This window comes from Epargyreus clarus, unplaced genomic scaffold (genome assembly GCF_041222505.1).
Source record: "Epargyreus clarus isolate Ecla_fem2 unplaced genomic scaffold, WU_Ecla_fem_2.2 ptg000005l, whole genome shotgun sequence".
In the NCBI taxonomy this organism is placed as follows: Eukaryota; Metazoa; Arthropoda; class Insecta; order Lepidoptera; family Hesperiidae; genus Epargyreus; species Epargyreus clarus.
This window is the reverse complement of record NW_027332213.1, coordinates 3,556,953-3,569,301: the sequence shown is the minus strand read 5'-3', so window position 1 is coordinate 3,569,301 and position 12,349 is coordinate 3,556,953. Positions and strand designations below refer to the sequence as shown.

At 33.5% G+C, this 12,349-nt stretch overlaps 1 protein-coding gene across 1 annotated transcript; it reads left to right on the top strand.

Annotated features, from left to right (window-relative positions):
* The first annotated feature begins 3,442 nt into the window (after positions 1-3,442).
* On the top strand, positions 3,443-11,714 carry Zwilch (zwilch kinetochore protein). The gene is made up of 15 exons (XM_073093876.1): positions 3,443-3,667; positions 3,786-3,843; positions 4,341-4,482; positions 4,975-5,215; positions 5,996-6,160; positions 6,568-6,713; positions 6,964-7,178; positions 7,511-7,590; positions 7,975-8,103; positions 8,362-8,456; positions 8,866-9,085; positions 9,496-9,619; positions 10,004-10,148; positions 10,624-10,760; positions 11,301-11,714. Exons 1-15 carry the CDS (start codon positions 3,542-3,544, stop codon positions 11,408-11,410), a joined length of 2,133 nt encoding a protein of 710 aa, XP_072949977.1. The 5' UTR covers positions 3,443-3,541; the 3' UTR covers positions 11,411-11,714.
* Positions 11,715-12,349: the final 635 nt, after the last annotated feature.

Genomic DNA, 12,349 nt, shown 5'->3' with positions numbered 1-12,349 from the left:
AACAACAAACATTATAAAAACTAAACTACAACGCTTCATTTATAATAGTTCCCATTAGTTCCATAACAAAACAGTGTACAGTGAAACTATAGGGCCGATATTAATTTATTACGTTCGTATTACCTATCAAATTTGTTGCATAAATAACAAGCTTCATTCATTGATGTTATCCTAATTCCCATTTAAATGGAGCGGAATTTACGTATCACGCAAATTTGTTTTAACTCAAATGTTATTGGCTTTGAATATGCCAATAAATAAATTTTGTTTGTAATTTCAAAGTAATTACCATTTGTATTTTATGCTCATATTGTCGTAATATGCTCATAGTGTCAACAATGCCGTAACTATACCTACAGTAAGAGACCCGTTTCAAATTCATTGCATGGGGCCCTAAGACATTTTCGCTCCCGAATACGTGCCTACCTTAGTGATTGTTTGATCCTCTTTTTTTTCGCTGATTTATACATATTTTTTTGGTCACTTAAGAGCTTGTCTCTCGGGCCGGGGGCCCCGTCAGGCTGAGGGCCCGTGGCATTTTGCCAGTCCTACTATAAGTAACTAGACCACAATATACGAGTAATTATCTTACACTCTACACTATAGGTACAAAAAGCAACAAAAGTATCTAACTGACTATTGGTCGCATATTATACAACTTAACATTGCTTTATTCTGATTCGAAGGGTATGCTGTAACAGAGATTCTCTACACGGTGATGTAAAATTACTTTCCTAATTTAAATACACACACGTCAATGGACATAATTTACTATCTAATGTTAGGTTAGGTTAGTGGATTTTCCTTCATATCATATAGAGCATCCTAACTTGGAGTAGAGTGTATAAAGGGTTTATCACTATAATAAGAATAATACATACTTTGCATAATTAATTAGATTCTACCTTAATAACCGGTGAACATTACCTTTTATGTTAAACACATTTAAACCTTTTATCTTATAGCCAAATGCAATCAAATAAAATCCAATCAGATTGAAAGGATCATTCCTTGAAGTGTATGTGTTACTTACATTGAGGTTTTCATTTTCTATTTACGTGAGTGTAATGAACTAAGGTAATGAAGGAAGGATATGTGAAAGAATTAAACTAAAGTGTAAGTATCTACATTGTTCAAACATGTTATAAGTAAGTATATAAAATCTTAGCCGGGTTTTTGAGGTTTCTTCTTTTTATGTTGTTAAAAAGATTATAATCGTTTTTTTAGAGTGACAGCAGTGTTAAGCTATGCTGTGTTCTGGTTTAAAAGCTGTGGTCTTAGTCTTAGTGGCTGACCTCAGTTAGGAAAATCTTATCTGATATTGATTACAGATGTCCATGGATGGCAGTAGCCTCTTACCATCAAGTAGCCTGCATGCCCGTCTGCTACTCCTATGTTATAAAAATTAGCGATAGCCTCGTGAAACCTTCTAAGCAAGCGCTTCTGATTTTGAAGTTTTGTGCAAATCAAAAACATTGGAAGGAAGCCAAAGTGTGCGAAATCTAGTGCACTTGTTCAGCATACCAGACTATTACCCGTGTGGATCTTCAACCAATTATTGTCCCATCGCTGGGCACGGATCTCCTCTAAGAGCGGGTATAAGTTTACCTATAGTAGGTAAACCGCGTTGGCCAAGCACGAATAGATAGACTTCACAAACGTATTAAATCTTTTTTAAACTTTCAAGTGTACACGACGTTTCCCAGCTAAGTATGTCCGTAGAATGTTATTATTCACTGTTTTAAGCAAATGATGATTCATTTCAATTTGCATATGACTTTGAAAAATCTAAAGTGATCACCGGGCTTCGAACCTCGGATGCCTAATTAAGAGGCGAATTTTCCAATAACTAAGCTATGTAATGCATATCTATTTAGTGTGTGTCACATATTATCACATACTATCACACACTCTACATGTCAATCAACAACTTCTAATCCAAAACAGTATTCAAATCATGTCACATTTTATCATAATGATTAATAATAGAACCTCGTTAACATGAAGGTTGATTTCCGAAATCTCTACATTATGCAGAAGCATAACACTGTGACGTCAAACCCTCGAATGAAAATTAGAACAGCTTATCAAACCTATCAGTGCTTATCGAATCTCGACGGCGATAAAGAACAGATAGTTCCGCATACTGGACCTTAGTCGTGATCAATAACGACGGCATGTCAATGAAATGTTGTGTAATCTCTTAAGATCAGATACAGTTAAGACTCTTGCTTTGCCTACCAAAAATTGAGTTTGACATTTCTTAGGTAATCCATTACTGTACCACTGCTGAGCACGGGTCGCCTTTCTTAATGAGAATTAGGCTACCGCGTGCCAAATGCGCATTGGTAGACTTCACATACCTTTGAGATTTTTTATATGAATCTCTCAGGATAGCAGGATTCCTCATAATGCTTTTTTCACCATTAAAGCAAGTGATAATCAATTTCTGTTAGGCATATAAATTTGAAAAATTAGAGCTTGCCTGGGATTTGAACCCCAGACCCCACGAGCGAAAGGCCAACTCTCATCCACTAGGTTATCACTGGCTTTTAACAATAGGTATAAGGTAAGATAACGTACATAACGTAGATTTTCGCCCTTGTAGATAAAAAATCTGCATCTGTATTTTTTGTAATCTATGACGCACTTTTTAAGTAAAAATGTAATCAATAATGTGAGTGCTTTTTCCTGTTCAAAAACTAATAATGTTCGTGATGATAAAGAATTATGGTATTACTAATTGTTTACGTCAAACATGCGTCAATGAACCTCAGTTAATTTGAATAAAATGATTCGAGCTGCGCCCGTGAACTGATAGTTCTGTGGACTTACACTTCAGTTTTAGTACGAACTCTTGTTCTTCCACGGACGGATGGTCTTCCATCCTGGAGGTGCTTAAAAAGCTGTGATAGCGTAGTGATTTCAATCGAGAGTACTCTCCTCAGATTTTCTAAATATTCTAAGCTATATGCGTTTTTGAAAACTTATTATCACTTAAATCCCAAAGACTTATAATAGTTTTGTTTTTGTTAATCTCTTAAACTGATTTCATGATTTCAAATAATGTAATATTACGGGGTTTACTTTTACTACTTATTTCTATTAGTAAAAAGAGTACTTACATTATAATTTTTTCCAAAAAAAAATAGTTACAAATAAATGAGTAATTATTTTTAAATATAATAAAACTGGATTAACATTGAAGCACAGTGCTTATGATAGCTCCATCTAGTGAACATATTTTGCATTTTCATTCGGCATTGCAACCATTGGTATAAATTTTATAGCGATATATTAAACAGCGCCAAAATTTGACACAGTTGTTACAATATTAATATTTACGATTGTGACGATTATTTTAAAAGAATATATTTCATTCCTGGACGAAAGCATTGTGACATCTTTCATGTAAAAAGTTTACAACTGACAATGACAGTGACGTTACGTGCCTAAAATTTAAATTGTTGGTGTGTCGTTCGCAACGGATTCGAATTTTAATTTTGTTTTCTTCTTTTATGTTACACTTAACAAGTTTACAATGAATAATCTATACCAACCAGTTTCAGATAGTTTCCCTAAATATGTTTTCGAAAAACTATCAAGTCCCAGCTATGTAGAAATGTTTACGAAAAATGATAAAGATATTGTTCTTGTGTACTTAAAGGTATTTATTAATATGGAACTTTAACTATATTTCTAAAGGAGGACGTGTAAAAAAGTTAAACTTTTTTGTTTTTAAAGAAATTCTTAGTTGTGTATTAACGTGATTGTTTTTATTACAGCCGAAACAATTGAATTCTGCGTCAGATAATTATGGAAAGAATAAAAGTAGAGAAGCAGGTAAGGTCACACTATTCTGTTCAAAATAATACTAAGTAAGTATAAACAAATTTATTAAAATGTTTTCGTCAAATGTTTATCAACCAATTATACTCTCACTACTGGGTACCACATCGCATGAGTTTCTCAAAGTTCGAGGTATGTAAAGCGAACGAAAGTGTGAACTTTGGCCTGAAATTTTCTGGCTGTTATAATAATACCCACACTCATGCATCTGGGATAATAATGAGCTTAATTTATAACTTTTAAGCCTTGCCACAGTAATTTTATTATACTATTGAAGTATCAAAGATCATGCAGTTCATCCGATAAAAATAAAGACATTCGTAATCAACCTTACATAAGATTGGTGTCCTACCTGAGGTATGCCACAGGTGCGCCGCTACCCCTAGGGACTATGTTAGAATGTCTTGATTAAGTCTCCCTTACCTTACCCTTCCTATGTGAACACCAATGCCACACTTTTTATAAACAACATTGTTTTTCTTGTATTTCAGAGGAATTGGAATTAACAGGATCTCCATTAAAACTAGATTTAAGTCTACACACAATTCTTGATGACACAATGATCCCTGATGAGCCACAAATATGGCGGAAGGAAGAGGCCTGCCATGGTCCCATACAGGTGGACAAAGCAAGGTATTTTCCTATTCCTAGCATTTCAAAATTGTAATAAAAGTCTGTAGATGCCGCTCATGTCTTATTATTATTTTTGGTTTAGAGATTTCTCACTACATTTTACATTATCAATTTTCAATATAAAATTGTAGTAAAAGATAAGGATGCATGATGATAAATAAGCTTTGCCACCCACGGGTATATTTAATGAAAACCAAATAAAATTGAATAAGGTTAGTCACAGACATACCAAAACTATGTTAATACTTTCATGTACTTATCTTCCTTACCACACCCTTCAATCTAGAACACAGCAGCAATTAACAAAAAATGAACATTAATAAAATATAAGAACTACTTAGGGTTTGTTTTAAATAAATAAGAATACAGTTTAGCTCATCGACATGAACAAATAAATATCTGATAGTCACAAATAAGATTCATATTAAGTTAGTATGTAGGTGTCTCTGCATCATTTGATATACATTACCAAGAATCACTTGACAATTTCAGGGAAATAGCGAATCTCTACAACAGAAACTTGTCCAACATTCCATCCGAGGATTCATTACCAATGTGGCTTCTATGTAACCCATCAGATGAAGGTATGCCCTTGCTTCTAACTGTGCAACCAGATGAGAAGCATTTTGCTAGAGGAATCGTCAGTTATGGAGGGTCTTCTACTTTGGAGGAAGTGGATGTAGAAAATCTGATGACAGAATATGCTGCACTGGAGAAGATTGAGGAAGATATGGTAAGATTTACTTAGATTCTTACTTACTTTATTGGTGCAGTGACTGAAAGTGAGTCTTAGCCTATGACACGAGATTTCGCAACTTGTCTCTGATTGGTGTGGTCCACCTACTGAATTCAGTTTGAATGGCTTCTAACACACCAGTAGTCAAGCATATTTGTTTTGCCTTTATAAGGCCATTTGTATTTGAGTCAGTTGTGTGATTAAAATGGTGTAGTACATGTTTTAATACAAGTAGGATTCCTGGATTAGTTGGGGCTTAGTACAGCTTTGAATAACCACTTAATATCAGGAGGCCTACATGCTTCTTTGCTGCTTCAAATATATAAAAAAAAATCGGTTGTTTGTAAAGTCGGTTTACTGACGATAGTTGAAATTGACAGCGTCCTAAGAAAATACTGCTGGAATGGTTGCATTTTTCAAAAGAAAATTTTAATTATATTATAATTTAATTTTATTTGTTCGATAGATATTTTGTATGAATATAGAGTAGGAGGTAAATACGCGGAGGCCGATTGTGCCTCTTTGTCGCTCGTTCCGCGCTCTCGCTTGCACTTCAATGTAACGCCTCAGAGCGAGGTAACGCCGCATGAGTCATGTTTTTTAGTTCGTCCAGCCGGCTCCATCGAATTATAACACATTGTCACGTCAAAAATCTGTCTTAAAGCAGAAATTATAATTAAACATTGTTCTATTATAATATAGGAATTTTTGCAAATATTGGTATCATATTCAACAGCAACAACTGCTAGTTTATGTAAAGTTTATGTTTATTTTTAGGTGGATTTATTAATAGATTGCAAATACGTCCTCTCCGGTATAACCTATGGAGCTCTAAGCACTGATGAGTTGTTAAACGCTCCGCACGGCGGCGCCACTGAGCTGCACTGCGAATGGTCCTCCAAAACGTTGATAACTCCATACATTAGCTGCAAAGTTAATTTTGTAAGTAATTTTCATTTTAGTTTTCCAGGTTGATATGGCTATTTAGTGTCCTATAGTTATTGATATTGTATTTAGAATCCTACTTGTTTAATTCTTAATAGATAAACGATAAAGAAATTTTGGCAAAATTTACAATAGAAAAATTATAAGCTTTTACCAATATTTTATAAGTTTCATTTGAGTTAAATTGGGAGATGAACTAGAATGAAAACAGATTTTTCTGATTTATCATCTAAATTAGTAGTAGTTTAGTAAATAGTTGATGTTGTAAGTAGTTACAATTCTTTATTAGTCATTGAGATTATTAATTTAGTTAATTGTGTAAATAAATATTGTTTTATAACTACCAAATAAACAATTTCCCTTCATTTATCTTCGAATATATATTATTTGTACCATCATTCTAGAGCCAAGAAGTCATCATAGGTCATCTTGCAAGTCTATGCAACCCTATCTGGAAGTCAGTGAGCTCACTCCACAACATCAATCAACTGTTAGTGGACATGACCGCGGCTGGCCATAGCTCTGTTAACTTGGGCACTGCTGTTATAAGGTAAATTTGGATTGTATATTATTTTTTATTTCATAGATAGTAGAAAGAAATTTTAAGACACATTATTAATACAGAGAATGAAAGTAATGTTATGTAGTCTATCCACACATCTAAGATCATTGGTTATCTAGATTGTACCAAAATTATAAAGATCGAGTCATTATGATAAAATTTAAATTTATCACACATTTTAATTTACCAACAAATAATTCTATGTATTTGATTACAATACTTCCCTTGTACTTTACAGAAACATTGTAACAGGCATGAAGAAACTCAATAATTCGAAGCGTCTTACGGAACTGTTGAATGAGACCGAGAACTATACGTACACAGCAGAATGTCCTGTGGGAGGGTTCCTCGCTATCACGGAAGACACAAGCACCTTGAAGCAGTGTTTGACAGGATTATGTACATCTGGATCTAGTAACGATTTCACATATAAACTGTGGGATGTTTTAAGAGGTATGTGTTGATCTTAACATGGTATTATAATATTAGTATGGTCCATGATTTTAATTCTTCCAGCAGTGTCTGTGATGTGTATTTAGTTCGTAAAATGCATCCATGTTTTTTATGCCTATCCACATATTTTTATTTTGTGCAAATGTGCCCCATGGTACCTTTATAATGGAATAGGTTTAATCCTTAAATGATAAATATTAAAATTAAATAACGTTTATTGATCATCATACCCATTTTCCATACAAGGGGTAATATGTCTGCCAACCACATAACATTTAAATCATACATGTGGTGTATATTAAAATTTGGTACATTTTAATATATGATTTCAGATTGTGAAACAGCTGAAGAACTAATCACATTATTGATTCAAGCTTTGAAATTTGTTGCAACTGGAAAAATTAGACCATTTGTAAGTACACGTAAAAAATAATAAATTTACAATAGAGAACATGAGGAAAACTTAAATATCTATCAACCTCCATTCAGCTAGTGTGATAGACTATGGCCACAGTAGAAATATTGATTGATCATAATAGCACAGTAAATGCTAAAATAGAAAAAAAAAACACTATTATTAAAAAATATTATAGTGACAACCTTATTCTTCAATGGAGTGTAGGTAATTATTTTAGCAACTAGGCTTAGTTTCCATACTGGTCCATATTTGTACTGTGCTATGCCTTTAAACCCTACTCACTCTGCACTCTAAGCGGAGACTTTACAATGGGACAAAGATGGCAAAATAATATCACATTTATATTTGGAAACAAAATTTATTTCTATATACTTACAGATTGACGTAAACAACAAAACATACCTATCAAAGTTGGTACTGAAGCTCTCTAGAGGTCACTCGCAAGCGGCGAAAGTGCTTAAGAACCTCCGCAGCAGTCCGCCACAAGCACTGTCGTTAGTAGCACAGGTAATAAAAATATCATTATATATTAAATATTATGTATTATAGTAAAAACAAGTGGAAGAAAAATAATCACTAAAGATTGAATCCTGTTACCTTTTTAAAAACATTATGAATCTCTCATTTTTGTTTCCTAACATTGCTGGTAGATGGAGTTGCTTGCATCAAATTTAAAATGTCTTACCACTGATTTACGGTGGATTTAAGATATTTAAGATTTCATTTACACAAAACATATTGATATAATTAACTTTTATCTTACAGGTGGGTGTAGAGAAATGTGTGTGGGAATACACACGTATTATGTCACTGTTGGAACATTCATTCTTCATTGCCGGTATCTGGAATACTGATGCTAGGTGAGCGTTCATACACCATTTATTTAAAAAAAAATAAAGTAGTTAATAACTTTATAAAGGACTTAGTGCTAAGTGATAACTATTATCTATCGATATTCACTGAATTATAAATCAACTTTAAATACATTTGTCTTATCCTGTTGGTCAAAGTTTTAATAAAAACTTTAAAAAAAGATATGGCCATGGCGAAGCAGGCAAACAAAGTAAAGGATAAAAAATGTTTCTTATCGTTAAAATAGCTGAAGTTAGTTATTATTTAAATCTTAATTATATTATTTTATTATCGTTTACTTTTTCTAACGCTGTCGCATGGAATATGAAAAGATATTATACAGTTAAGAAAAAGACTTTCTGACTAGGATAGTCTCCTGATAAAAAAGGGTAATACATACTCACCATTATTTTACAGGTCACACGAGTCAATAGAACAAATAAACCAGACTATCCACGACATGAGTATGGGCGGTGATTTCACTCTGAACCCTTTCGAATCGCTCTCTACCGCCGAGAATTCTATACGATTGGACACCGAATCCTTCTGTATAGAAGACCCCAATGAATTAACAGTTGATGACTTCGCGTCGTTGAAGAAACATGGTTTGGTTGCTGAGAAGAAAGATGTTAATGAGGTAGGTTTGTATTTTTGAATTGGGAGTGTCTATATCGGATGCGGTAGAGGGCGCCACTGGTAGGGTGGTCTCAGATTTTTTTTCATTCACAAAAAGGTGAATTTTTTGGGCGAAGGAAATAAAAATTCTGTTTTTTCTAAATTACGTATGAAAGGAGACAATATATTAGAAGGTGCAGATTTAGGCCCGATTGTTCAAGGTGGTTTTTAACAGTTTTTCTTTGTTTAATCTGAATATAAAATAGGTGCCATTTTGGAATCAAAAGTTAATAACTATGTTTTTATGTATAATTTAGTAAAGTTATTACGTTACTTATTATATTTACAATTTGCTACATTTTCCGCCACGTTGGTACGTAATAATTATTATTATGATATGTGATAATTTATTCATACATTTAATTTGTACAGGTACCGCTAATAGCTGATGAAATCGATATAAGCCCTTGGAAGAATCTCCTGATGAAATTCGCTCAAGTCCATGTTTGCTTAGAACATTTGTATCGTGCAGAAACTTGTTTGAGAGCTGATTTTAGTAAGTAGCAGGTTATAATTAAATACTTTTACAAAAAAAATACAAATACATAATCTTTGCTGAAATACAGTGGAACGTTGACTCTTTTTTTATTTTTGTATCTAACGATAAGGCAGGCAGGCTATCTGATAGTATGAAGTCACCTTTGCCTATGAACATACCTGGCCTATGCATTGCCGGCTTTGAATAACAACTCTTTTTGCACCTTACTTGAAGAGCCCCCAGAGATTTACAATATTACGTAATACAGAAAAACAAGTTTGTAAATAAATTTTAGTATTAGAGGAAGTAAACAGTTTTTATTTTATTTTATTTTTTAAGGCTTCACCTATTTCATCTATTTTTTATTATTACATTTGTAACATGGTTTATCATTATTGACAGCGCAACTAAAACCAATGGCCTCCCGCTTATTAGAAATTTATGTATCAGAAAAGTCGCCTATTAAAACAGTGGGGCAACTAATGAGCGATCCAGTGCAGAAAATATGTATCCCCATTGCGAACAACGTCGTCCAAGACCATTTGAAGTAAGTGGCCCGAATGAATAAGAGATGGCGCTGTATGTATATACAATGTGAGACATTTGGCGCCATCTGTTGGTGTTGAAATTTTCTATACTGTTACAAAGACCGTAGCGGGTGTTTAGAGCAAAAATTGCATACGTTGTTAGATTAGCCTTTCTAGTTTCGGCTGAGTTTGTAATTGTGTACCTGCCTACTGGGTTCAGAGGTGGCGCCACTTGTCTCTAAAAATAAACTAGTTCCTGTTTTACAGCTCTACCTGTTACGATATAAACTTTTTTACGTAGCCAAATAAGGATTTAAAAAGATATTGCACCGCAAATCGCAAATTTACCAAATTTCTAATAAAAAGACAGACAATCGATTTCAATTTACTTTCACATTGTCCACGCGGATTTTGCTTTCATTTAATGAATAAAACTTAAAAAAATTCGTGCAATTTGTGTCTCATTGTTTTTGAAAGTTGTTCTTTTTTTTACAGAAAACCCGCTTTCTGGTATCGAATGGAGTTATCGAGAAAGGAAAATGCCAAAGAAGTTGGGTTAAGGAGAGATTCCAAAGTCGTTTATGTGTTCTCGCAACAACCGGTGTTTCCACCTCCGGTTTGGCAAAACTTAGGTAAGATTAAGTTATACGAACAATACATAATATATGTGTTATCCTCCCTTTCGTTAGGTTTCTTTATAATACAGGAGTAGCAGACGAGCATGCAGTCCACCTGATGGTAAGTGGCTCCTGCCGCCCATGGACATCTGTAATCAACCCCAGATAGGATTAGATATTCCTACCTGAGGTCGGCCACCGATGCGCCGCTACCCCTGAGGACTAAGCTGGAACGCCTCGAAAAAGTATGTCTCCCTTACCACACCTTTAACACACACAGCAGCGTTTAACATTACTGTTATTAGGTAGAAATAGTTGTATCGGTGGTGCCGCGGGAGTCAAACCATATTTTCCAAGATGATAAATAAAAAGCACATTCTTCACTCATAACCATACGTTATGATTGTCGTGATACACAAATACAGATGTCTTGACTTATAAAGACAAAGACACGAACCTAGGATATAAGAAACATCTTTTAATTATTTGCCTGGTCTGGAGTAAAACCTGCAACCCGGTATTAGAGGCAATACTTACATTGTTTAATATTTTCAGAGCCGTCAACAGAAGACGTAGCCGAGGTCACTACGATTGGAGGAGTCAAATATCACACAACAATATATACATACATAAGCAATAAAATTAAAAGGAAACTAGCCATTTAATGATATAAAATTAGAGCTTATTCAAGCTCAAGAAATAATTATTTGTACCGAAAAAGCGACACTATTTTTTTAATTTAAATATTATAGTTCTTGTAATATAAAGTAATGGAAAATGTAAATAACGAATATGCTAAATATTAATCAGGTAGTGATATGGTTTCTTTTTAAAATCATACAGATATTTTATATTTTGTGTGGAGTTTTGTAATTCATTATCGCTGCTAAAATTTTATAATTAAATGTATATTAACATTAATAATGGATTTAACTGACACTTTATTTATTGAGATAACACATAATTTTTTAGATTTTGTAAAACTTATATATATGTATAAACAACATTCTAAACTAAACTATATAATTTAACCTTCGATCATTAGCTTTTATTAGTGATCGAAGAATTTAACTGCTAATTATAATTCTGCATCTGGTGAAAAAATAATAATTATAATTTTTGAACAAGTTTATTAAACATTATTTCGCATTCATTGGTAAGGTAACTTGGTTCATATTCTCCGCACCTACAAATAACCTAGACCGAATATTGATTCTGTCTCGTCAAGGTAATGACCCATAAAGACAGCTACACTGGGAATTCAAGTTCAGGAGTACTCCACCCAATCAAAGTCAAGGACTCTGCATAATTAGTGCCGAGATCAGATCTCGAATGGGCTCTAGTGCCTAGGAACCACTATTGCCAGAATGAGCCCTTATTTTATCTTGATACTGTAATGAATGATAATATGATACGGTGATGTCGTCATTCGAGAAATTGTGAATGTTTTGGTGGCCAACGTGTTTTAAGATAATGTTAAAATAAATGTTATATAGCCATTAAAACTTGATGATATTTTACTCGTAATTCAAGAAGTTATAGAAAATGTATTTTCAATTTTGATTAGTGATTTCAGTGTCAAATTACACAACTTAAGTACCCTA

What these genes read in the sequence shown, in the direction of transcription:
- Zwilch (XM_073093876.1), top strand. Translation starts at nt 3,542, where the DNA reads ATGAATAATCTATACCAACCAGTTTCAGATAGTTTCCCTAAATATGTT. An exon ending in ATACAGGTGGACAAAGCAAG is followed by an intron (nt 4,483 to 4,974) that starts GTATTTTCCTAT and finishes TGACAATTTCAG; the next exon opens with GGAAATAGCGAATCTCTACA. An exon ending in AGAAGATTGAGGAAGATATG is followed by an intron (nt 5,216 to 5,995) that starts GTAAGATTTACT and finishes GTTTATTTTTAG; the next exon opens with GTGGATTTATTAATAGATTG.